The sequence below is a fragment of the Acomys minous genome, assembly GCF_964271855.1.
Source record: "Acomys minous genome assembly, chromosome: 12".
In the NCBI taxonomy this organism is placed as follows: Eukaryota; Metazoa; Chordata; class Mammalia; order Rodentia; family Muridae; genus Acomys; species Acomys minous.
This window is the reverse complement of record NC_140493.1, coordinates 73,393,169-73,420,383: the sequence shown is the minus strand read 5'-3', so window position 1 is coordinate 73,420,383 and position 27,215 is coordinate 73,393,169. Positions and strand designations below refer to the sequence as shown.

General features: G+C 39.5%; 1 protein-coding gene across 13 annotated transcripts; it reads right to left on the bottom strand.

The window, feature by feature from the left end:
- Positions 1-1,428: 1,428 nt before the first annotated feature.
- ZNF207 (zinc finger protein 207) lies at positions 1,429-26,779 on the bottom strand. 13 transcript variants are annotated; one of them, XR_014773212.1, is made up of 15 exons: positions 26,566-26,779; positions 24,442-24,568; positions 20,807-20,945; positions 20,151-20,318; positions 19,963-20,038; positions 19,467-19,514; positions 18,152-18,222; positions 17,200-17,357; positions 15,607-15,699; positions 14,418-14,660; positions 13,545-13,704; positions 12,972-13,454; positions 9,885-9,939; positions 4,818-4,896; positions 1,429-3,981 (listed from the first exon to the last, which is right to left on the bottom strand). XR_014773212.1 is itself a non-coding variant. In XM_084750437.1 (13 exons), exons 1-12 carry the CDS (start codon positions 26,604-26,606, stop codon positions 13,294-13,296), a joined length of 1,485 nt encoding a protein of 494 aa, XP_084606563.1. In that variant the 5' UTR covers positions 26,607-26,779; the 3' UTR covers positions 12,604-13,056; positions 13,271-13,293. The 13 variants fall into 13 exon arrangements, 5 of the variants coding, with proteins under 5 accessions (XP_084606563.1, XP_084606559.1, XP_084606560.1 ...); XR_014773213.1 differs by having other exon boundaries at positions 4,831-4,896; XR_014773215.1 differs by having other exon boundaries at positions 4,818-4,893.
- Between the last annotated feature and the right edge of the window lie 436 nt (positions 26,780-27,215).

Below are 27,215 nucleotides of genomic sequence, written 5' to 3'. Positions count from 1 at the left end.
GGGGGGTCAGTTCTCTCCTTCCACCATGGGAATCCCAAGGATCAAACTCTGGCTTCAAGGCTTGATGGCCACATGAACAACAGTTTTGAATTTTTCAGATTAGCTAACAGTAAAGTTAGGAGGATAGAAATTTCTACATAAAGTCACCAAGCAGGTATAGAGGTGCACACCTGTAATGGCAGTACCCAGGATGGAAAGGCACACGGACCAAGAGGTACCAACAGCCTACAGGCTGCCGCGTGGTTTGAACCTCTTGCTGCTATTGCACTTCTATTAGAGAGTAACTGCAACTCCAGTGGATTTAATAATTTGTCCTCAGCAGGTACCTGAACATGCGGTGCATTAAGTAACACAGGCACTCTCACACACTAAGTATAAGATGATGCTTGACTACTGAAGCGTCAAGGACTGGCGTAATTGAGACCAGGTTTGGGGAAAAAAAAATTGAAAACAAAACTAATTGCTAAGAAACAGAAATTGTTAGTTGAGATGGCACACACACCCCTAAATCCTAGCTATTGGCTGAGGCTAATTGAGGCCCACCTAATCCATGGGTCATATAATTATTTTTCTCTTAAAAGATTATAATCTGCAAGGCCTGGAGTAGTGGTGCTCACTTTTAATCCCAGCTCTTTGGAGCAGATGTAGGTGAATCTCTGTGAGTTTGAGGCCAGCCTGCTCTACAAAGGGAGTCCAGGACAGCCAAGGCCACACAGAGAAACCACGGCTTGGAAAACAAAACAAAACATAAGGATTAATCTGCAAAGCTTACATGAGTTTCAGGTCAGTCTACATACAAACAAAAATTTTCACTGCATAAACAATCATGTTTATAGAAAACGCATTACGCCCCAGCCTTGACTATATATACATACTATATATAAAATCAAAGTGAAAGGTGAACATACATATAATTAAAAACAAAGTTTTAAAGCTGGACATGGCGGTACCCTCGGGAGTCAGAGTCATGGTGTTCAGGGCCAGCCTGGTCTAGAGGCTCTGACACTGGGAAGGAAAATGCAAGAGAGAGGAGAGAAGGAGCGCAGAGAAGAGTGAGCTGGGGGTGTTAGTGGTAGGAGCAGGATGGCACATTATCTAAAGGCTGTTGGGACACATAAACAGTACATACCCAATGCAACCAAAATACTTTATGTTAAGGTTTAGGGATTTAATCAGCTTGCTGCCTAAAATATGAGAAGATAAAGTTATCACACCACACAAAGTAGAGGATGAAAAGAATCAGATTTATGCTCAGCTTGGTGGGGAACACCTTTAAACCCAGCACTGGGGAGGAAAGCGGCAGGAGGACTTTTAGGAATTCCAGGGCAGCCAGGTTCCATAATCACCAGGGATATCCAGAGACGAACACACTATATAAACTAATACTCCTGAGCCAGGAGACACATTAAAGTATCACATACACTAGTATTTGTGTGGGAAATTTTTATTTTAAAACAAACTCAACCAAATTCATGTATCACAAGGCTCCAATGTTAGTGAATTACAGGTTAGTTTGTATATACCTTTAGCAAGCTTGGTTATATAAAAAATGACATTGGCCAAGATTTCTCTGACCATGTACCATTTAGTCATACACAGGCTAGCAAATGTATTCTTCCTTCTGGTGCTTTGCTCAGATCCTCCACACAATCACATCCCTAAAATGACTTGGCTCTTCATTTTCTCCAAGCGCAACTGACACTTGTCAGAGGTAAAACCTGAGGACTAAATTAAAGGCGCTCAGACCCATTTTTGTAACTTTTCAGAAATCAATGCCATAATGAAATGACATCTCTCAAAATTAATATTAAACACTTTTCACGTTACCCTGTTATCTTTTTGTTACCAACACGACACTAGATGGCTCTCCAGAATTCACACAGAAACACAAACTCTAAGAAGTTGTACTCTGACTTGTCTATATACCCCAAACTCTCACAAAATAAAAAGCTCTCTAACCTGATGAGATGGCGCACGCCTTTAATCCCAACACTCGGGAGGCAGAGGGAGGTGGATCGCTGTGGAAAACCCTGTCTTGAAAACCCAAAATAAATAAATAAATAAATAACAGCCCCCTCTCCCCACACCCCATTCCAACATTACCAGTTAGCTTATCAAACACTGGCTCAGGGGTGGGTTTCAAGCTCCAGCTCTAAGAATCAGACAATCTTCTGTCCTCAAGAGAAAACTGACTGAGGATACACCACAAAAAATACATAAAATCTTAATTATGTACCAATTCCTATAGTATTACAGAAATTATGGAGTGGCTCTCTCCCTTTGGCACTGCATTTTGATTAATTTTAAATGGAAATAAAAAAACAAGGCTGTAAGTAATCTTCAAATCAAATTGGGTTCTTAGAATACATCTAAACAATTGACTTTTTTTTTCCTTCTTCCAAGACAGGGTTTTTTGGTTTAGCCTTGGCTGTCCTGGACTCAGTTGTAACTATGCTGACCTTGCCTGTTTGTGACTCTCAAGTACTAAGATTAAAGGCATGTGTCACAACACCCACCTTTGTCTTATTAAAAGCAACTTCAAGAGCCACTTATTGATAAACTCCCCCCAAATTTTTAAATATAAAATGTTTTTAAACTACCATACAGAAGAAATCTCATAAAAACAAACAAAAAACCCAAACCAGACAAATGAGTAAGGTGCATTTCAGTTTAATCATTTGATAGTACACAGATTTGAAGAAAATGTGAGCCATACATATAAAGTTCCTAGAAGGACTCATTTGTAACTGTCCTGGAATACAGTTCAGCAGCTCAGCTTACCACTACTACATGCATTTTAAGTTACATACTTACCAACTGTCACAGTCTGCTTATCCATGCTAGGAAAGGACAGAGTTCCTTAGAAATTTATATCATTTTGAATCTTAAAGACACAAATTTAGGCTCATCTAGAATACATTACCATACACACTCAGATTATAAATGTCAGATTTTAGAAAACTAATATTGTTAATACTAAAGGGCAACAAGGTTGACTTTGTTGACTTACAAAGGCCACGGCAGAAACACTATGTATATACAAATGTATTGGCATTATCTAGAATCTAGCTAAAAACTAGAGGGAAAGAAATCCTTATGTTACAGGCTAATGACTAAACCAGATAGTAATAGGTTAATTTCACAGATAAACAAACGCTAGAAATCAAGTATCAGGAAATAATTTCCATGCAGTATTGGAATAATTTAAACTGCTCAAGAACTATCCAATAGCAGAATACAATTCTATTATTTCATATACCTACGCAGTGTCAAACAAGACTGTTGGGGGAGGGGAGGCAATCATTGTTCTGCTTTAAAAAGATGTATTTCATTATGTGCATGTATACTATGCACATGGCACTATGTCCTAGGAGGCATCAGATCCTTATGGAGCTAGGTGGTTGTGAGCAACCTGACATGGACGCTGGGAGCCGAACTCAGACTACGCAAACACAACATGACTTGTTTCTTCTTCCTTTTAGGGGAGAGTCCTCTGCTTAGCAGCCTTGGTTGTCCTCAAATTCAGGAGGTCCACCTGCCCCTGCCCTCACAGGTGTTAGGATTAAAGGCGTGCACCACAACTGGAGGTGACAGGATCTTAACTGTTGAGACATCTTTCCTTACCCTAAATTTTCTTAAAAACTAATAAGTATAACAATTATTTCTCGCCACCAAAGAAAACAATCCATGTTTAACATTTTTGTGCATACAGGCCTTTGGAAAAATGGAGGGGGAAAAAAGTAAATCCAAAAAGGGAACATAGGGAAACGTCAGGCCGTAACCGCCATCTTAATGTTTTCATTCAATTACTACCCAAGCTGTGAAAATTCTGGCTGGTCACTTTGATCACTGTCTGTGTCAGCTAGGTTATAAAAATAAAACCGCGATATAAAAGGTAGAAAGCAGTACTCACCAGAAAGGCAGCTCTAAAGAGATGGTTTTAAGGAAAACCATTTCCACTGTATCTACGCCATTCTTAAACTGTGAAAGGCAATCAAACTTAAGCCCTCAGGCAATTTTACAATCAAAAAACAAAGTGGGATGAAAACTCACAGAATATATTTTTCTTACTGGCTGCTAGATGTAGATCTTTAAAATTTAAAACAAACCAGAGTTCCCAAATAAAATAACAACGATCCAACTCAAGGATGGCTAATTACCATCCAACTTACTTTACTACTTCTACTGGCTAAATCTCAAGAATTACATGAGATTACTGCCATATTTTTTAAGCAAGGAAACCATTTTATAGCCCAGCCTGGCCTTAAATTCACACTATTTCTACCTCTGCCTGCGAATTCTGGGATTAAAAATGTGCAACATTGTGCGGGGCTCTGAATAAACAGTGAGCTTCCATGTCAGTGATGAACCCACAGTATTTATAGCTTACAGAGACAAGCAAATTATTTACAAGTATTACAATTATTTAAAGCATTATAAGTTGCTTCATACTGCAGAGGGTAAAGGTTGACTAAAAACCGCCATGGAGTAGCCTAATTAACACTCCTGGACCTGAAGCCCTGGACTATGTACTACCAACATGGACCGAGCCGATCCAAATACTTCCTTCTCACATCTACACAGGCTCAAGAACAACCAGATAATAAAGGATCAATATTACACCTTTATTACAACTGAGGTCTGCAAAACTAGAGCTACATTGGTCCAAGAATTGTGTTTGAGAATATCCAATGGATCTATTGTTTATACTCACATTTAAGTAACTGCACAGCAGCTTTCTTCCTTATTTGAATTAAATGGGTATGGTTCGGGGTAGTAAAAAAAAAAAAAAAAAAAAAGGAATATCAGGTACTTACAGATTAAACTAACCTGTACTGGCAGGGCTGTGGGGTTTTTCTTCTCTACCAGTAAGTAGCAAATGCTGAAATTCTGCTGCTAGTTAACAAAAACACAAATTGTATTAAACTGAGGAGTTCAACCCAAGCTTTAAAAGTCAATGTGCATTTAATTTCCTCAGAGCCTGATAGCAGTACATTTTAAGCTTGCCTAAATTTAACAAAGGCTTCTTTACATTGGCTATGGAAATTGAGTGACCTTGATAATGAGCTAGCAACACTTTGTATCTCTTGGCTATGTTTTAATTTTAATAATTATTCAATGTGTGAAGTGTGCTAGAATCATGGTTGCCCTAAAATGCAAGGGGCATAAATATTTAAATGTGATAACCTTTAAATTTCAATTCGTATGTAGACAAAACTTTACAGGACATTTTAACTAACTTTAAGTTCCTATGAAATTTTATTAATCTCCAATTTAAAAAAAAGCTATAGTTGCTTCTCATCCCTGTATAATAACCAGTTAGCAGGTAAAGGGGAATTAACTCTAAAAAAATAAAAAAATAAAAAATAAACAATAGATGCCCTGTTTCTGGCTCAAATTTTAAGAGCTGTAATAATTCTTCTCTTGGCCAACTTGGGCAAGTAAACAACCCTGAAAAAAGACAGTGGAAATGATATTTTCATATGGGATTAGTAGGCTGTCTTTAAGAAAACATCAATAGTGATCTTCACCAAAATAAAAGGGTAAAGTCTCAAAGAAACAAAAATAGTAGAAATAGTTATTTTTATAACATTTAAGGCTCTTACATTTAAACCCACCATACAATGGTTTCTTTCCCACATAGTATCAGCTATGTATACTATACTGGGGAAGCTCAAGTCTTCGTTCTTCTTTTTCCTTTCTGTTTTGGTGCTGGGGACTGAATCCAGGGCTTCGTGCACGCTTTATATGCACTCTGCCACTGAGCTACCTCCAGCTTCATTCTTCAAGTAGGGCAATCAATGAAATTTCATTACCAATCCCTCAAATTTAATAAAGGCAAAGACAGATCCTTTAACCGTAATAGAAGCCCAAAAGAAAATACATACACACAAAGTTCCCAGATACTGTAACAATGTCAGGGGGCTTAGGAAATGCCACACATTAAGTGACTAAAACTGCCCCATAACCTTACAAACCATAGCAACATTTAAAATAAAGGCTGGAGTCCAAGTAATCTTTTAAGACAATGTACACATATTTATTCCCTCTGCAGTGAGATCTGTTGAAAATGACAGGATACACAAAACCAAGTAGTCATACTCCTCATTAAGACCCTACTCCATCAAAGTTGACATCTTCTGAGCCAATTTTAGTTACACAGTACTCAATATGCTTTACTTATTTAAACAGAAATAGTTGAAATTAGCTTTAATGAACACTAAATTTTAGGCTGTGTATCATTATTTGCGGACTCTATATTTTCCTAACACAATCTTCCCTAAAAATGAAACGGGGAGGGGGGAAATCAACTCAATTCTTCCAAACTAGTTTCATTTTAAATTGTCCTCCAGATCTGGAGGTATAAATATCTTTTTGAAGAACAAAATATTAATGCAAAAATACACAGCACTCAGGAGCAAAAGTAATGCTTTTTTGTTTGTTTGTTTGTTTTTTTGTTTTTCAAGCAGGCTTCTCTGTGTAACCCTGACTGTCCTGGACCCACTTTGTAGATCAGGCTGGCCTGGGGCTCATGGAGATGAGCCTGCCTCTGCCTCCCTGAGTGCTGGGATTACAGGCGTGCACTAGGCTAAAACAATTCCCTAAGCCTCATAGAATTGAAAAATTATTTAAGGATACCATCTCATTATGTAGAACTGGATGGTCTGAACGTATACATACACACACCAGGCCGACACTGAACTCAGAGATCCATCAACCTCTACCCCCAGTATTAGAATTGGAGTTGTGCACCACTATACCCAGATATTGTGTGACAGAGTCTTACTCTAAATCGGGCTGACCTTAAATTTGAAGGAATGTCCTTGGTCTCATCTCATCCTCTGGAGTGCTAAAATTACACCATGTACAACCAACCACACCTAGCTTTAAAATAAAAAATGAAAGAAGGAGCTGGAGAGATGGCTCAGTGGTTAAGAGCACTGCCTGCTCTTCCAAAGGTCCTGAGTTCAATTCCCAGCAACCACATGGTGGCTCACAACCGTCTATAATGAGATCTGATGCCCTCTTCTGGCCTGCATGTGTATATGCAGACAGAACACTGTATACATAATAATAAATAAATATTTTTTAAAAAAATGAAAGAATTCAAGTAACATGAAAAAAAGAAGGAAGACAAAACCCTAGTGTTCAACATAAGGAAACCACTTGGAATGAACAGATGGACTTCAGGTTCTTGACAGGTTAAACTAAAGCTGACCTTTCTCTAATTCCTACGAAGTTATTCAATATATAATAGTGTTCTATTGAGGATGCCTAAGAGTTTAAGATACTGGTTTTGAAAAATCAAGATTATGCAAGTTCAGAAATAACATGTGACTCTACCCCACATTGTTAAAGCATCCTTTTTGGGGAGAGGGGGGTCGGGGTAGGGTTTCTGTGTGTAGCCCTGGTCGTCTGTTCTGCAGGCTAGGATATCCGCCTACCTCTGCCTCCCAAGTGCTGGGAGTGTTTGTTTTACAAAGAATTATCTCAAGGAAAAGTTAGAGTACTATAAAAACAGAATTATTAAAATGACCTGGATGACAAAAAAACAAACAAAACCCCCAAACTATTGAGAAAAACTAGAAAGAAACCCTCAAATTTCATTCATGAAGATGTTAGGACAGAGAACTCAAGGTTTACTTGTATACTCCAGTCACTTCACTGCCTTTTGGAGGAAGTTCCCATAAATTACAAGAAATACTAGTTTCCTTTTTGAAGTAGAAATGACTTCAGCATTACATAGATAAACATTACCTTTTAAGATTATGTGTCAGATTTATTTAAAATTTAGGCTGCGTACTTAGTAAATTCTTTTTTTTCAAGATGTATTACATATACAGTGTTCTTTTATGCCTGCACAGATCTCTTATAGATGGTTGTGAGCCATCATGTGGGTGCTGGGAAAACTCAGGACCTCTGGGAGAGCAGACGGTGCTCTTAACCACTGAGCCATCTCTCCAGCCCCATACTTAGTAAATTCTAACCAATACAAATGTACAAATCACAGTCATTAGTTTACTCAAACTAACATCAAGTCAGTTTTACTGAAAACTACCTAACTCTCATCTGGTTCTCTGGGTTGGCAAACCACAAAGACACCAAAGGACACATCAACAACCCCATCTCCACAATGACAGGGTCTTACACTCTGTGGCCTTTGCTGACCTCACTCTCACAGCAATCTTCCTTTCTCAAATTCCCAACTGTTAGTAATATAGACATGAACCATTATGCCAAGCTCAAAGAATACCTGTGATTAGGTATCTATTTAAAAAAATTTATTTATTTATTTATTTATTATGTATGCAGTGCTCTGCCTCCATGTGTGCCTGCCCGCCAGAAGAGGGCACCAGATTTCATTAAAGATGGTTATGAGGCACCTTGTGTTTGCTGGGAATTGAATTCAGGACCTCTGGAAGAACAGCAGGTGCTCTTAACCCATTTGCCATCTCTCCAGTCTTAGGTCTCTATTACTAAGCAAATGGGTTGTCAGTGAATCACCTCTCCATGCCTATATAAAAGCCTATTTTAATCTTAACTTAGAATTGAGTCAGGCAACTTCAAGAGAATTAATTATACTGGAGAAGGGTAAATACAAGATAAAATATCTCCAATCACTGTTGATAATGGTAGTGGGAATGAAATCCAGGGCACATAATATCAAAAAAAACCTGTGACTGACTGACACTATAAATGATGCCCCTCTAACAAGTCTAAAAAATCATCTGTAATTTACTAAAAGTTGTAAAGCCTCACGGTGGAACATTGTCATGGAAACAGTAGTTCTTTAAAGTACTAAACGCTAATCAGGTATGGGTGGCGCACGCCTTTAATCCCAGCACTGGGGAGGCAGAGACAGGCAGATCTGGAGTTTGAGGGCAGCCTAGTAAATAGGAGTTCCAGACAGACAGACAGACAGGGCTACACAGAGAAACCCCATCTCAAAAAAGCAAAAACAAAATAACAAAACTTAACAACAATTACAAAAATAAATAAATAAAAGATTAAAATCTGCTTCCAGTCTAATAAGGAATAAACAAGTTAGAAGGTACTTTCTGCATCACTCCCACTGCTCAACACAAAAGTTTGTAGTGCCAAAAATCAAAGCAAATTCTAATTGAAAACAAATGTGGATATACTACTGGTGAATGCACATAACATAAAGTACCCTTCAGTAAAAGCCGAAAAATAACTTCTAAAAAATCATTCCAAGCCAGTTTAATATATATCACACCACCCAATTTCAATTTCACTACCTGAAAATTAGCTACCTATCCACTGAGACATGTAACATCCAAACCCTTCTATACCACACCTGCAGTCTACAGCCATTCACACCACACAAGCACAGACAAAATACCTTTCCACTCATTACAAGGGCTCTACATTAACATTTGCTCTAGTGTGGTGAGATTTGAAAACTTTAAAGATCATAAGCATTTTCAGATGACCTTACTGCCTTGATGTTCAATAAAAGCTTGGGATTTAGAACAAACCAGTATCCTGTGGAATTTCAAATAATTAAACTTATCCTTGAGATTAAATTTAAGTTTGAAAAAAAACCACCAGTATGATTTCCCTAGAGTTCAAAGTAAAAATTTGAGTACAACATTCATGCCTCCAAATCAAGAATGTAAAATGGTCAATTTATTAAGGTTATAAAGCTTTGTATGTAATAAAAATACTTATTTATATTTATTAACACCACAGTCAAACGTGAATATTAATATAGAGCCTTCTCTGCCAAAGGAATATAAAAACCCTAAGTTTAATTAAATTTAGGGGCCTTCACCAAACTTGCTGCAAGTTTGGGGACATAAATATCCAACAGCTATAAAGCTGTGAAAGCCCCTGTAAGTAATAAAATAAATCCCACTTGCCTCAGACTGAACAGGGCAACACTGAGACTCAGCCTCAGCCTGTCCTATGGCAGGGCTATAGGAAGAAGAAAATTTTAATTTTAGAAAAACATCACCCAATTAATAAAAAAGACATGCATCATTTTTTTAAAAGTCCCAATGACCAAGCAAGCAACAAAAAAAGCAGCTCTTTTTGTCTATAATTGCATATTGAGCCCAAACTTATTTCTTGGAGATTTCAATAAGTAATTCATTTCTTAAACTGGTTTAAGTTCAGTATGTAACTTGAACAATAAAATAGGTATTCTTCCCCCTAACAAATGGCATGAGGTTACTACAACAGTAAGCAGTTAAGTGAGGACTCTAGCAGTCAGCCAAAGGTGTTTCCTCTCTGGTCTTTTTTTCTACCAGTAGCAAAACATATAATAGAAACTAGTGCCAGACGGTTTTGAGTTTTTCTGGTTTTTGTTTCTTAATTGACCCACAAGTGGATGGACGGTAGAACTGAAGCTAAGCGGCTTATTTATTTTACAGCTTCCTTAAATGCTGTACCCACTGTCATTGGAACATACCAAATAACTGAAAGCCTTTTGTGAGGAACTGAATTCACTTTTAATGGCATTAAAGAAATGTCAATCATTTCAAATTTGTTACACTTGTGATTGATTTAACCATATGATGGACCCCAGAAGCAATTAGGTAAAAAAGCATTTTCTAGAAGCATAATTATCTTCAATGCATGCAAAAATTATACTTTCCACAATATACTGAATGGACACCACACCTAAGCCATAATGCTACAAAAACACAGAAGAGATTATATGCAGTTAAATGTTATGTAACATGCATAAAACTGTATATTTTTATTAGGATTCTTTTACTTATTTATAAGTTGTAGACTTCAGAGAATAAACCCTGCTATATTGTTCCTGTTTGAACAAAATCCAAGTATAAAGCTTTATAATTTTTGATGTTCTTCTACCAATACCTCAGATTTCTGATAATCCAATACATGAAATTCTTCAGAAATGTTTTAGAAAGCATTTCTAAATTCATTTTAAACTTAACCTTGTTGTCTCAGTGTTAAGAGCATTGCCTGCTCTTCCAGCAGTGCTGAGTTCAATTCCCAGCAACCATGTAGTGGCTTACAACCATCTATAAGGAGACCTGATGCCCTCTTCTGTACATAAAGCACTCATATGCAATAAATCAAATAAATAACTCTCAAGACAGGATTTCTCTGTGTAGCTCTGGCTGCCCTGGAACTCACTGTTTAGACCAGGCTGGTCTCTGACTCACAGGAGATCCATTTGTCTCTGCCTTCTGGTGCTGGGTTTAAAGGTGTGTGCTATCACTGCAGAGATAAACCTTGCTATACAGGGTTTTCTTTGGCAGTATGAAATACGTGCTGCCAGATGTAAGAAATAAAGTTTCAAAACTTTAGTTAACTAAACAGGTAGTCAGATAAAGAAGGGTATGTAGCATTGCTGCTGGAAGAAAAATGCATTTTTGGTAATATATGAATGTTTTCATTAGAAACTGAACTTTCATGGTTAACTACAGAAGAGGCACAGAACCAGCGCGGTAAATATCAAACTGAAAATAGCGTTCAGCTTTCAATTATTCATCACATTTCATTCATTTGTCACATGCTCACTTTCCTATATAATAAGCCAATTATATATATATTTATGTTCTACATAAATAAAAATCATTTTTGTTGCTGTCGTTTCTTTTATCTAATACTTCACAGAAATTATTAAAGACTGCAATTTCTCAGAAGTTTTAACTTCATATTCAGAATAAATTCAAGTCAACTTGTATTCATTATATGGGTAATCACTTTGTATATCACTTGACTATTTATTCTTATTTTTTTGGTTTTTCAAGACAGGCAGGGTTTCTCTTTGTAGCCTTGGCTGTCCTGGACTTGGGTTTGTAAACCAGGCTGGCCATGAGCACACAGGTATCTGCCTGCCTCTGCCTCCCTGGAGTTCCGGGATTAAAGGCGTGAACCACCACACTGGATTTATCACTTGATTCTTAAAGCAACTGATCATAAACCTACCAAAAAAAAAACCAGGAAAATGCCAACAGAAGGTATTAAGAGCTACTATAGTAAGATTTCAACACAAAAGCCTTAACATTAGTCATTCCTAGAAAAAAAATTACCTATAGGAACGTAGCAACATTCAAATTATCTAAGAATCAAGATTACCAGTCAAGCAAGCCATCTGTCTAAACAACAGAGGGTACCCATTCATTCCCGAGTCACATAACCTCCAAGGAGTATATAAACACTTGTCAATTGACCTGTTAACTATTAAAACACTAGAAGCATATTTAGAAGTTAACATATATCAACCATTAACACAAGAAGCATGCACCTAAGCTTCTAGAAGTTTTGTGCCTAGAAAGCTTCTGAGGTCCATAAAGTATTCAACTGACAACTGAAGTCTTAAAATGGATGGGTCTGGCACTAGGCTCTAAACCATCTTAACAAGAAGTTTTGAAGTTTACATTTTGAACGTCTGTAACATGATACCAAAGGATGTCAAACAGTACCACATACCTATTATGTAATCACTTGTGTGTATTAAGAGTTTCTCTCAAAGGAGACATTAACAAAGTCTCTCCCCTCCATCTATATATATACACATATAATGTTATACTGTTAAAACATGCAGCTAAGTAAGGGGGAAAAAATCTAACTTAAAAGAATCCAATCATGTATCAAAACTGTATTGGTAACTGAGTTTTATTATGTGGACGTCTACTGTGGCATGCATCTGTACAAACCTTTCAGGCAGTGGTCCACAGCTGGGTTATGAATAAAAAGGCATAATTTTTTCTCTCATTTTATTACAATGAAGTTTAACAGTACAGAAAAGTCACATGACCTCAGTGGGCCAGATTTCTTAAACCCTGAAACAGGAGGAACTCTCTAATTACATTAAATATTGTTACACATCCAGACTTCCAATGTACAAGTACTCGGAAACAGTTACAGCCCTCACCAACCTAGGTTGGGGACATGAAGTCCAACAGCGGTGGGAATGCTGTGAAGGCATAACTTTACAAATAGCAATGTAAGCTTACAGAACTTGCCTTTATTTAAGGTGGTATGTTCATGTAATTCCAGCGCCTTCACAATTTAACCGAACCAAATTTACTATACTTCACTTCTAAAAACCTAGATGAAACATGAAAAAGAAGCCATACAGTATAAATTGCAACTTCAGGAAATGTTCCTGTTTTATTATTCCAAATAATTTCTCCCATGTCAAATAAATGTCCAATAGTTCCTGGTATGTGGGAAGATAATGTTAAAAGTCACAATGAAGCCTTATAGACGGAAGCTTGTCAATATAAACAGCACAAGTTGAGAAAAGGTTTAATCTCCAAACCTATTAGACTTGATGAAGTAAGATCAGTAACGGCCACCTTGCGACATTACAGGAGGTCTCATTCCCATTGGAGGTCGAGGAGGGCCACCTTGGTAAGGGGGTACCATTGGTGGTCCCTGCCCATACGGTGGCATGGCGCCAGGAAGGTAACCTGGCATGCCTTGATGATGACCACCATACTGACCTAGAAAACACAACATATAAAGTTGGTCTATGTATTACACTTTTAGACATTTTGCATAGTTAGCATTCACAAACAAACAAACAAACGTACCGTGAGGTGGCATTGGAGGTCTCATTGCTTGCTGCTGTGGGATGCCTGGCTGTGGTGGCATCATACCCCCAATTGGTCCAACTGGTGGATTACCAATTGGAGTCTGTCCTGGTCGAGGAAGATTACGCTGATATTTAGGTAACTGTGCCCTTCTTTCTTCCTGAGAATAAAAATGATGTACAATGTCTAAGAACACAGGAAGACAAATATCCAAAATCCCAGTAATTTAAAATATATATTTACTCAATAATTATTTACTTTTGCTTCAAGTCAGTGCTATTTAAAACCTCCATGCCTTAAAGACTTTATCTATTTTTACTAGACAAGTACACAAAGTTTAAAAATCTAATATGACCTTTCTACTAAATGAAATTCATTTGTACAGGCTTCAAAGAATCTGTAGACTAGCTGTGCTGTCAACACAAGCAAATTTATGCCTAAATATTTTTAAGAGTGAGACCTGAGCGTGCTGTGTTTTCTTTTAGAGATAGGAGCATCTGAGACCAGAACATGAATTATCCCTTTCTTCGCTTACTATTTTATGATTTCTTAAAAAAATATGTAAGTGGAAATTATTTGAGAAGATTTAAAATTAGATAAGCCTGGCACGCGCCTGTAATCCCAGCACTTGGGAGGCAGAGGCAGGCGGATCGCTGTGAGTTCGAGGCCAGCCTGGTCTACAAAGTGAGTCCAGGACAACCAAGGCTACACAGACAGATCTTGTCTCAAAAAAACCAAAATACATAAATAAATAAATAAATAAAATAAAATTAGATAAGCCTATGTAAGTACAAATGAAAACTTCTCTAATGGGCAGGTTGCTATAATGATTTTTGAGTAAACAATGCTAGTAAAAATCAATGAACAACTTACCAGTGATATATCCTCATCTGGATGGATCAACTTACTGGTTGCACTGGTGGTTGTAAGTGTAGCAGGCTTGCTTGTTATTGAAGCTGCTGGTTTTGCTGCAGTACTGTTTGTTGTACTAGTGGTTGAAGCTGTAGACTGTGTATAAGCAGGGAATGTAGGCTTCGGGGGCTCTGTAGTTGTTGCAGGAGTACTATTTAAGGGTTTGAAATCTGTACCAACAGGTCCTTGGACAGCTGCCTGAGCCTGTAAAACAACAGTCCTTTATCAATACAATGACAATATCCAGAGCTGAGTATAACAGAAGGAAAAAAAAAGACACCAACATGAAATTGAGCAAACTTCAAATGAAACAAACTAAATTAAATGCATGATAAATATTCCACAAAGTCCAATCCATAAAAACACCAGGATACTGGGCTGACGTCACTGTACTTCTCAGGTGCCTTATACCTCCTCTCCAAAAACTTTCAATTACAATGCTTTGTATTCATTTTATAGTTTGCTACAGAATCACGACATAGTATTTAACGCACCTGCATTAGAGTCCCTAAATTCTTTATTTAAAGTAATTCATCTTTCAAACAGCTTGAAAATAGAAACTAGAGAATACAATAGTTTGGAAAATAAACCCATTAGTAATAAGCACTTAAAAAAAAGCAAAACACTAATCAGTGGTGGCCCATCAATGTTACCATCTATACAATTACTCTATAGATAGCAACATACTACCCTCCAAATTAGTAATGGCTAGAATACAGTATAGACAAAAGGGTTAATGGCGCAGGCTCTAAATAAAGTTAACAATAACACACATTACTTCATAATACAGACGTTTAAATGTTAACTAGTTCATCTTTAGAGCCAAATGCACAGTGCTAATTTCCTTAAGTAAATATGTGATGCATTAAATAGCATGAATCAAAAATAGCTTAACCATGCATCAGGCTAACCATTGGCCACTATAGTTCATTTACTGCTCACATGCTTTTAACCCTTTAGAACCACAGATGTTTTAGAGTATTTGTTGTCATCTTTAGTATGAATTCAAATTTTCAAACACCATTGAGTTTTTGTACTTGTTTTACTTCTAAAAAACTAAATATATTGTTAAGATTTAGCCTTTACAAAGGGTCCAAAGGGTTAAGTTGTAAAGCCATTTAACAATTTTAAACTGCAGCTTCCTGCGTACTTGTGCTGTGCTAGGAAACAGAGCTTTAGAAGATGCAGACAGGCTTTCTGAATTGGATGGAGCTGTACTTGAGCTTGTTACAGGTGTCCCCATCTGCAGCATAAAAGAAAGGAAGCAATGAACGTCTCCGAACCAATGGGTGAAGAAGATATGCCAAGTGGCACTTTTTAGTATAGATTGCATTTTTAAAAATTCAGATTATAATGCAATCAAATGTCATTATTTAAAGAGGCAAAGTTAATGCATTTTTCAATAAACAGTAAAAGCAGATGCCTCGAAAAATTATCTCTATACCAATACAACTAACTAGTTAAACATAAGTCTTTTCTAAACTCAATGTTTTGCATTGGAGTATTTCAAGAATGTTAACATAAACTGAAAGGGACGTACTGATAGTTTTCTATGCAAACACGCTACACAATAAAATGAGCCTACAGAGTCTAACAACTCCCTAATAAAATCTCAATCTATCATAAAAATTCTAAGTCATTATAAAAGTTAGCACCCAGAAACAGTGGGAAAATGAGAAAAATCTAAGGGATACTCTTGTTGGGGGGGGGTTTCACTTTTTCCCCCCAGGGACAGGGTTTCTCTGTGTAGCCTTAGCTGTCCTGGACTCGTTTTGCAGTAGACCAGGCTGGCCTCAAACTTAGGCCTGTACCATGACACCCAGCTCTAAAGGACATTCTAAAAAAACAAAGCAAAGCAAAGCAAAAACAAAGTCTGAATCCTTTAAATTTATCTACATAATTCTAAACAAAATGTGCAAAAAATTTGGCCATAATGTACACAACCTATTCATCTTCTGGAAACATTGTGATGAAGCAAGTCTATTAAGAAATATTACTAGCAGGGTGGTAGTGGTGCAAGCCCTTAATCACAGCACTCTGAGGCAGAGGCAGTTGGATCTCTGAGTTCATGGCCAACCTGATCTACAGCAAGTTCCAGGACAGCCAGGACTACACAGAGAAACCCTGTCTGGAAAAACAAAAAAGAAATATGACTAGATTAAAAGCCATTAAAAGATGTTCTTCCATCTCAAGTGTAGTACTGCAATTTACCATGGCTCTAAATGAGAAGAAACACCCATCAAATGCCCTGTTCAATTCTTCTGTTTCTTTTTCAAGACAAAGTTTCTGCGTAGGCCTGGCCTTCCTGGAACTAATCTGTAGACTAGGCTGGCCTGGAACTCAAGAAATCCACATGCCTCTCCAGGGCTAGGATTAAAGGTGTGTCACCACTGTACTAAAGAAATTTCATCATTGGTGCTGACCTAATTCTCCTCTCTTACACAAGGCAAAGGAGGACCGGGAAACATCATTTACTTCAGTCCTCAGACATTCAACTGTCATTTCTGCCTACAGCTAAAAATAATAAAAAACTATGAAAAAATAACATCTGATTTCTTTTAACCTATGTGAATAGTGGAAACAAAGGTATAAATACAGCAGCAGATGATGGGCTACATTTTAGTGTATTACATACTAAATTTTTATTTAAGAAATTAATCTGTGACTATTTCAAAGATTATCTGTAAACAAGTCCGCTTTACCTTTAAACATAAATGCACACCTTTCAAGAATTTCGCCTTACCTGTCCAGCACTGGGGAAAAGAGGCTTAGTTACTGGAGGCTGTGGAGCAGGCACCGCTGCTGTTGGTGCAGGTGGTCTATTGAGAATACCTGGTGCTGAAACAGCCTGCGCTTGAGTCATTGGAGGAATTCCAGGACGCGGAACAGGAGGGGGCATACCTGCAGCAAAAATGAGTCCCAAGAATTCAGTTCAATGGAACATATTTCAGACAAAAATACTCTGAGCAGGGTGTGGTGGCGCACGCCTTTAATCCCAGCGCTTGCGAGGCAGAGGCAGGGGATCACTGTGAGTTCGAGGCCAGCCTGGTCTACAAAGTGAGTCCAGGACAGCCAAGGCTACACGGAGAACCCGTTTCAAAAAAAACAAAAACAAAAACAAAAAAAAAACACTATGTGATTATGACCATATGCCCCTGACATTAGTTACATCTCAGTCTCTTCCTTTTACAACTTTAGAAGCTTTTATCCCCATTTTCTTTTCTTTCTTTTTTTTTGGGGGGGGGGTTGGCGGCGTGGGGGGTGCTGGGATTAAAGGTGGCTGCCAACTTTTGTTTTTGTTGTTGTTTTTTGTTTTTTTTTTTTTTTTTGGTTTTTCGAGACAGGGTTTCTCTGTGTAGCCTTGGCTGTCCTGGACTCGCTTTGTAGACCAGGCTGGCCTCGAACTCACAGTGATCCACCTGCCTCTGCCTCCTGAGTGCTGGGATTAAAGGCCTGCGCCACCACACCCGGCTCAACTTTTGTTTTTTGAGGGAGGATATCATCAAAGCCCTGGCTGGCCTGGAATAACTATGCACAGACTAGTATACAACTCTGGATAGCCAACTGTCTCTGCTAGGATTAAAGTAAAGGTACAGCACATTCAAGCAAACTTCTTTCAACATGTAAAAGAATTATAAGCCTAGGAATCAATGCTATCAGACACATTACAAAGGAACTTAGTGAGAATGTCGTACCTGGTGGCATACCAGGCATCAGAGGTGGTATTCCAGGCCCAGGCGGCATCATTCCACCCATTGGCATCATTCTATTAAAAAAGCAAAATTTAAGAAAATAAAAACAAAAGCATTCATTAACAGTATATAGCACAAAAAAAATATTTTGGCAATTACAAAAAACTAAAAAAAAAAAAAAAAAAAACCTCATATTTCAAGTACTAAAATCAGTCAAGCCACAAGGATCTACCACACAACAATAATCCTATCATAATCACCATCCTAAAAACCAGCAAACTCTTCAGTTTACCAGTAAAAAAGGAAAAAACAAAACAAAAAACCCTGTTGGCAAAGCAATGTCACTAAAACCTAGTAATATTCTTGAGAATATATACAGAATATATATAGGAGGCCCCATCTAGTAAGTGTAACTGGAAAGCTTTTGTTCCACTTGCAAAATATGTATACAGAACACAGAAACATTTTTATTTGAGTTGTCTATTTTGGAGTGAAAAATTCTGTCCAGGAGGAACAAGGAAAAATCATCATCAATATTACCAAATATACTCAGATACATATAATTTTACTTCCTAATACTAAACTATGACTAAATAACATAACCCATATTAATAGTGTCCCCTTTAAAAAGCTCACCTTCAAAGACCAGTGTCCAATTTACTTCAAAACATTAGATTATAAGTATATGAACTTAATTTGTAGTCTGTTTCGTTTTTCTGGTGTTGGGGATAAAACACAGTGCCCGCTGCATGTGACACATGCATTCTACCACTCAGCTATCATCCCCTACCTGTACAATGTAAGACTTTATCAGAAGTTAACTTCTCCATATAAATTCTAATTAGATTAAAAACCGATTACCTTCTATAACAATAAAGCATGACGGCAGATAGAGACTTGTAAATATTGCCTCTTAATATTAGGTCTTACTACTTAATGGTATCCTGAAAAAGCAGCTGGAGATTTACAGAAAAAAAAAACCCTCCCCCTTTGAGAAGAGTCTATGTAGCCCAGGCTGACCTGACACTATATAGAACAGGCTGCCTCAAAGGGATTTGCCTGCCTCTGCCTCCCAAGTTCTGAGATTAAAAGTAACATCTACTATGCCTGAGAAGAAAATTATCTTAATGTGTCAATTTGCTCAGAAATGTTTTAATTTTCTACTTTAAAGAGATGTGTCAATGAGCTTACAAACTTTAAAGTTTTAGTGAGGAAGATTAGAAATTTTCTTAAGTCAACTGAATAAATATCATTAAACACACACACAAATGACATTATGATTATACCTCCTGAATTACATTATGAATGAGATGCTTACATGTTTTCACCGCAAAATGACTGGGTGTATTTTCTCTGATGATGCAATCTGTGAAAATGTATGACAAAATCAAAATCTAACTGTGATTTTCAAAATACAGTGGGAAAGTGTATCGTACACCTTTCATATCCAACTCTATTTACGTAAAAGTGATGGGCGACGCGCACCTCAATTTCTTTTTAGTTTCTGATTTTTGGTACATCATTTACAGTCTCCTTTTCATCAACTGCACAGTGTCCTTGATAGTTCTATAACTAAGTCACTCAAATCTATAACCAATGCTTTAATTATAGAAAATACAACTGAAGCAGATGGTTTCCTACATTTATACTAAAACCCAAAAATCTATTTTTCTCAGAGGCAAGTAAATATATGTCTCATAACCTCTTATTAGAAAAAATTTAAGATTTATAGAGCCCTATCTTTGAGAAGCAAAAAAATGAAAACATTTAAATCGCAGTACCCAAGCCCACAGAGCAACTGGAAGTTTGCTTACCCAGGCGGCATGCCTGGCATAACTGGAGGCAGGCCTGGCATCAGGGGAGGGACGCCTGGCATCAATGGTGGTATGCCTACAAAGCGGTTCAGTAACAAGGGTCAGTACGAGAAATTAAACCGGAAGAATTAACACTTGCATCATAACAGTCAAGTCCTCAGGACACATTTTAACAAGTTTCATGTTACCTGGAGGCATTCCTGGTGCCCCTGGAACTGGAGGCAGTCCTGGCTGAGCCATTGGTGGGATATAACCTTGCTGAGGTTGAACAGGCTGTGGCTGAAAGGAAGTTGAGGCTGCAGATTCGTCATCATCATATTCATCAGAATCATCTTGTTGTTTCTTCTTCTGACTCTCTGCCAATAGGATTTAATTCATTTTCATAGTTAAAAAGGAAAACTAACCTAAACAAACCTAAAATATTTTTTATGTAATATTGCCCAAAATTTTAATCCCAGCATTCTGGATGCAGAGGCAGGTGGATCTCTGAATTACTCCAGTTCAAAGGGATCCAACACCTCTTCTGACCCATTTGGGCATTGGGCACCCAAGTAACATGCAGACAAAACCCTCATTCGTACACATAAAATAACTTTTAAAAATTTAAAAACACCCATACGGTGGTGGCACACGTCTTTAATCCCAGCACTCGGGAGGCAGAGGCACGTGGATCTCTGAATTCGAAGCCAGCCTGCCCTACAAAGTGATTTCTAGGACTGCCAGGACTACACAGAGAAGCCATGTCTCAATTAAAAAACAAAACAAAACAAAAACCCGAAAGAGGATAGGGGGTAATAGGAATACTCTCAATGTAAAAGTACTTTAGTACACTGCAAACTTTTACCTTGTGTTTTCTGTTCAAGAAGTCGCCGTCTTTCATCCATATCTTTTTCAGGAATACCTTCCATGCCATAAATTTCCAATTCTATGTCTGTTCTCCCAGGTATTGCATTTGGTACAGCATCTATGGTTTCTTTATGCACCTTAAACAAACAAACAAAAAAACTACTATTAGATCACCCCTTTAACGCCAGCACTTGGGGGCAGAGGCACGTGGGTCTTTGAGTTTGAAGCTAGGCTGGTCTATAGAGGAAGTCCAGGACAGCCAAGCCTACACAAAAAGACACTGTCTCAGAAAAAAAGAAAACAAAAATGGGGGGGGGGCACGGACACACAAACACACACAAAACAAAATTCTAACCAACACTCCCAAGGTCCTACTTTTTGCCATCCAATGTCTTGAAACAAGTCATCTGACCTCTAAGCCTTAATTTACCTCATCTATAAAATAAGTAACTTGTAGACTTTTTTTTTAATTTTTACCTTTATTTTTATGATTTACTTACCTTCAGGGGACACACTGTGCCATGTCACACATGTGGAGGTCAGAGTCATAGTACAACCTGTGAAATTTGAGTCTCTCCTACCATGGGATAAAATTCAGATCCAGTCCAGTTTTTCTGGCTTAAATGCAAGCACTTTAACCCACTGAGCCAGCAAGTCATTTTTCTTGCTCAGAGTATCTTAAAAACTCATCCTTAAGCCGGGCGTGGTGGCGCACGCCTTTAATTCCAGCACTCGGGAGGCAGAGGCAGGCGGATCGCTGTGAGTTCGAGGCCAGCCTGGTCTACAAAGTGAGTCCAGGACAGCCAAGGCTAACACAGAGACCCTGTCTCGAAAAAAACAAAAACAAAAACAAAAACAAAAAAAATCATCCTTAATTCCTTACTTTTTACACATCCTTAATTCTTTACTTTTTACTTTTAATACATATCAAATTGACCAGCCAAGTTTGTCCTGACAATAATGCCTCTCTCCTTTAATCTTCTAAGTCTCCTAACTGGCTTGACTACACTCCATGGTGTACAATGGCATGGGTGGTAGTGGCATACACCTTTAATCCATCCCCAGCATTCAGGAGGCACAGGCAGGTGGATGTGAGTTTGAGGCCAGCCTGGTCTGCAGAGTGAGTTCCAGGACTGCCAGGCTATACAGAGAAACCCTGTCTCAGAAAAAACAACAAAAACAAAAACAACACTAGCTGGGCGTGGGGGCACACACCTTTAATCCCAGCACTTGGGAGACAGGCAGGTGGATCACTGAGTTCGAGGGCAGCCTGGTCTACAAAGCAAGTCCAAGACAACCATGGCTACACAGAGAAACCCTGTCTCAAAACAAACAAAAACAAAACAACAAACAAAATATGGCCGAAGCTGTTGCTTAGTAGTGGTAGAACATGTGAAAAAGGCTCAGGGTTAGATCTTCAGCATAGTGCCACAGGTGCATACAAACATCCAAAGTGTGCTATGTTCACCATTAATTCCTTTCATTCAGAATTAACACACTAACACACTCCTGTCATTTCTTTAATTCAATGTGGGAAAATCTTTTCAAGAACTTTCATTTTGGGGACACTGACCACTCCTCCAGAGGTTCTGGGTTCAGTTCCCAGCAATCTCATGGTGGCTCACAGCATCTATATGATCCGATGCCCTCCCTGGTCTAGCCTCCAGGTATACATGCAGGCAAAGCACCATATACATAATATTAAACTATTCACTTCTTTTCAGATCTCTTCTCATCCAACTGCTTCCTAGTCTTGTTCTCATTTTCTCTATCATTTATTACCATGAGACAAAACATCTTATTTTTCTTCCACAATATAAATCTAAATTCCATGGGTGCTTTACACCCAAGCATTCAAAACTAGTGTCTAAGTGCTGTTCCACAGGAATTTTTGTGACTAATAAAAATGTTCTCTATCTGCCCCATCAATAGTCACCCGCATATAGCTATATAGTGCTGAAAATACAGCTGTAGCATACCTAGAAAAGTGTATTCTTTGGTCTTCATTAAAAACCTGCATGAAACCAGAAGCCACTATAGCACACAGCTATTAAGACTAACACATAGTAGGCTCTAAAATGCTCGCCTTTGGTTTTTTGGGGGGAGTTGAAACAAAGTATCACTGTAGCCCAGGCCTCAAAATCAAGAGCCTACTTCTTTAAGATTATTAATATAATAAATGTTTTATCTATTAGAAGAATATACTACACTCTCAACTGCCTTAAAACAGACACTATGATGGCAAGGGAGATGGCTCCACAGGTAACCGTACTTGCCAATCTGAGTTCAATCCCTGGGACCCACAGCATGCCTTTAGTCCCACAGCTCAGGAAGCAAAGGCAGGCAGATTTCAGCCTCATCTACAAAGAGAGTTCTAAGATAGCCAGTGCTACACAGTGAGACGCTGTCTTAACAAAACAGAGTCAGACTCCTAGTCAGCCCACAAACTCCAAGTGAACATGTATACACAATAAATTAATGGGAGCCAGGCATGGTGGCACACGCTTTTAATCCCAGCATTCATGAGGCAGAGGCAGGTGGATTACTGTGCGTTCGAAGACAGCCTGGTCTACAAAGTGAGTCCAGGACAGCAAAGATAACAGAGAAACCCTGCCTCGAAAAACCAAAAATAGGGCTGGAGAGATGGCTCAGCGGTTAAGAGCACTGTCTGCTCCTCCAGAGGACCTGAGTTCAATTCCCAGCAATCACATGGTGGCTCACAAGCATTTATGATGTAATCTAATTCCCTCTTCTGGCCTGCAGGTATATATGCAGGCAGAGCAGTGTGTACATAATAGTTTTTTAAAAAGAAAAAAAGAAAAACCAAAAAATAAAGGGGCTAGAGATGGCTCAGATGTTGTTCTTGTAGAGGAGCACATCTGATACAGTTGCAGCACCCACATCTGATAGTTCATCAGTATCTAACTCTAGGTCTAGGGAATGGCACCCTCTTCTAGCCTCATACCAGACAAATGATACAAAAACATGTAATCTTTTTAAATAAATTAAAATATAAAGACACTAAATCTAGGGGGCCGGGCATAGTGGTGCATGTCTTTAATCCCAGCACTTGGGAGGCAGAAGCAGGTGGATTGTCGTGAGTTCCAGGCCAGCCTGGTCTACAAAGGGCGTCCAGAACAGCCAGGCTACACAGAGATGCCCTGTTTGGGGGGGGGGGGGCGCACCACAGGAAGAAAGCAGACTTGAGTTTTTAAGTAGATTTGGCTATTACCTAGTATGATATACAATAAAGAGTTTCCAAAGACATATTTAAGATTCTTCTTCATGTAGTTACAAATCACATGGGGACAAAAATCTAAATATGAGCCAGGATGTGGTGGCGCACGCCTTTAATCTCAGCACTCAAAAGGCAGAGGCAGGCGGATCTCTGAGTTCTAGGCCAGCCTGGTCTACAATGGAGTCCAGGACAGCCAAGGCTACAAAGAGAAACCCTGTCTCTAAAAGCCAAAAACAAACAAATAACAACAAAACTAAATACAAGCCAGGCATACTGGCACACGCCTTTAATCCCAACATTTGGGAGGCAGTGGCAGGTTGACTGATACGACTTCGAGGGCAGTCAGAATTACAAGGGAAACTCTGAAAAATTAAATACAGAAGAGAAATCCTTACCTGCATGCAATGAATAGCTAAGCCAGGTCCCGTGTACAATTTCTTATGACATATGTGGCATTTAAAATGCTTTGCTTTTTGGTGCTGTATAAGGATCTTCTCATCATCAAAATCTCTGTTACAATACCTGGTCAAAATTAAGGTTAAAAAAGTACAAGAAGCTGGAGAGACGGCTCAGAGCACTATCTGGAGGCTGGGCGTGGTGGTGAACACTTTTTAATCCCAGCACCCGGGAGGCAGAGGCAGGTGGATCGCTGTGAGTTCGAGGCGAGCCTGGTCTACAAAGTGAGTCCAGGACAGCCAAGGCTACACAGGGAGGGAGGGAGGGAGGGAGGGAGGGAGGGAGAAAGAAAGAAAGAAAGAAAGGAAGGAAGGAAGGAAGGAAGAAATAAAGAAAGAAAAAGCGAGCACTATCTGCTCTTCCAGAGATCCTGAGTTCAATTCCCAGAAACCACATGGAGGTTCACAACCATCTATAATGAGATCTGGTGCCCCCTTATGGTATATATGCAGACAAAACACTGTGTGTGTATATGATAAATAAGTTAATTAAAAAAAAAAAAAACCCACAAATTCTTGACTTTTAAATAACTCAGTATTTCAAATGGATCGCTTGAGCCAACAGTACAAAGAGAAACCCTGTCTGGAACTACCCCAAAAACAAAACAGTCAAACAAACAAAACCCAAACCAACCAACCCAACACTATTTCAACATTTACAAATGTTATTGCAAAGAGTGCAGGCTAGGCAGGGGTGGGTGGTGCCTTTCATCCCAGCCCTTGGGAGGCAGGGGCAGGTAGCTCTCTGTGAGTTCCAGGACAGCAAGGGCTACACAGAGAAATCCTGTCTCAAAAAATAGAAACTCATATAAGAAGCTCCACGCCCAAAGCTGAGCAGTAAGTAAAGGAGCCAGGTGCCACACTGCAGGAATATATCCAAGCCAGGCAAGCCTGGTGTGCAGACTAAGACCTCACCCCGAAAGCAAAAATCCTCATGTCTTTGGAGTTCGACACTCTATTCTGTGAGCGCTAGGTCAGACAGGGAGACTGTCTCAAAAATTTTCTTTAAAAACTTCAAACTGGGAATGGGTGGGATGCCTTTAATCCCAGAACTTTGGAGTCAAGGAGCAGAGCTATCTCTGAAGAGAGATCCAGTTCAATAGACAGCCAGAACCCCACGCCCAATAAAAGGAAAGGGGGGGGGGGCAATATCATAACAATTAATTAGATGTGCACAAGAACCAACGAAATTGGGAACACATCAATATTTATAGTCTAGGGCCCAACTTCCCGGCAAAGGTAAACTTCACACTCAACAATTCATAAAATTCCTCCGGGACCGTGAACTCCCGTTTTTTGTTTAATCCACAATATTACAGAGTTCTGACCTCTCAAGAGTTTTTCCTACTAACGTACAAAATCCGTGACCAGCTTTTAGCTATCTGCTGACAGCAGTCTCTTGAGACGACTCACTTACATTTAAGAGATAAAAAAGCAAATGACATAAAATGCGTTATCTGCCCACCTCCCCGCCCCCCCCAAAAAAAAGAGGTAAATAGCTTTCGTTTTCAACAGTTTCTTTTTCAGTCCTACAAAAAAATTGGGCAACAGATACCAGCAACTCCACCCAGTTAAGCGAATGCTTCCTGTAGATTAAGGAGCCTTGAAAGAGACTCGGAAGCCAACCCTCCGCCTGGGGTGGGGGTGGAGGGCGGGAGAGGCGGGGGGGGGGTGTTGGGGGGGGTTGGTGGTGGGGAGAGGCTCGGGGCATTCACGAGCCAATTACCCAAGGACTCAATGAGCACATTCGCCCCAATTGTGGGATCTCCAACGAAACAACGGAGACCCGAGTCCTTTAAGGGACAACGCACTTGGGGGGGGGGGAGGCTCCAGGCCCAACGCTCGCCCCAAACAAGCTCGTCCTGAGTCACAAGAGTCCAATCCCACCCAACGCCTCTCGCCCCTAAGAACCCCATTTTTACAAGAGACCATGCCAAATCCTAACCCAGGCAAGTCACCACAGCCCGGAGGACCGGCAGCGGCCCGCCAACTCAGGCTGAGAGGCCCGGGTTCTGAAGGAGCGACACCCACGCTCGGCCTCCGCGTCTACCCCACAAAGGATACCAGCACCACGGCTTCAGCTGCTTCTTCTTCTTGCGACCCATCGCTGCGCTCTACAGACCAGGTAGAGAGGAGGCGAAGAGAAGCTGGGGAAAAGAGAGGGGGGGGAAAAAAACCCAGAAGAACACCGCCCGCTTCTCCTAACCAACCGCCACCACCGCGTCCCGTAGGAAACAGACACAAAATGGCCGACACCCTCGTTCTCGCCTCTCTCTCCACCTCCCGTCAGGCACCGCGGCGAGAGCTGGGGCGGGTCACGTGACGCGGGCGCGCTGCCCTGAGTGGGTGGGGGATGCGCTGCCGCCATCTTACGAGGTTAAGTGGAGTTTGCGGGCTCTCGAAGTTGTGTACTCCGGTCCCTTAGTCCTTGTCTCAGCGAGTAGGTCTGAGACACACGTGCGCAAATTGAAGGGAGGAAAACAGTATCAGTGTAATTGAGGATAGGTTACAAATAAATAAAGGACAATTGGGACAGGGCCAATTTGTTGTTTTGTTTTGTTTTGCTGAGATCCGGTCTCTACATGGCCCTGCCTGTCAAGGAACTCTCTTATGCAGACCAGGCTGGCCTCTGCCTCCATCTCCTAGTGCTGGGACTAAAGGTGTGCGCCGGGTTGTTAACCTGGCCAGTTTGTAAGTTTTGTTTCAGTTGCCGA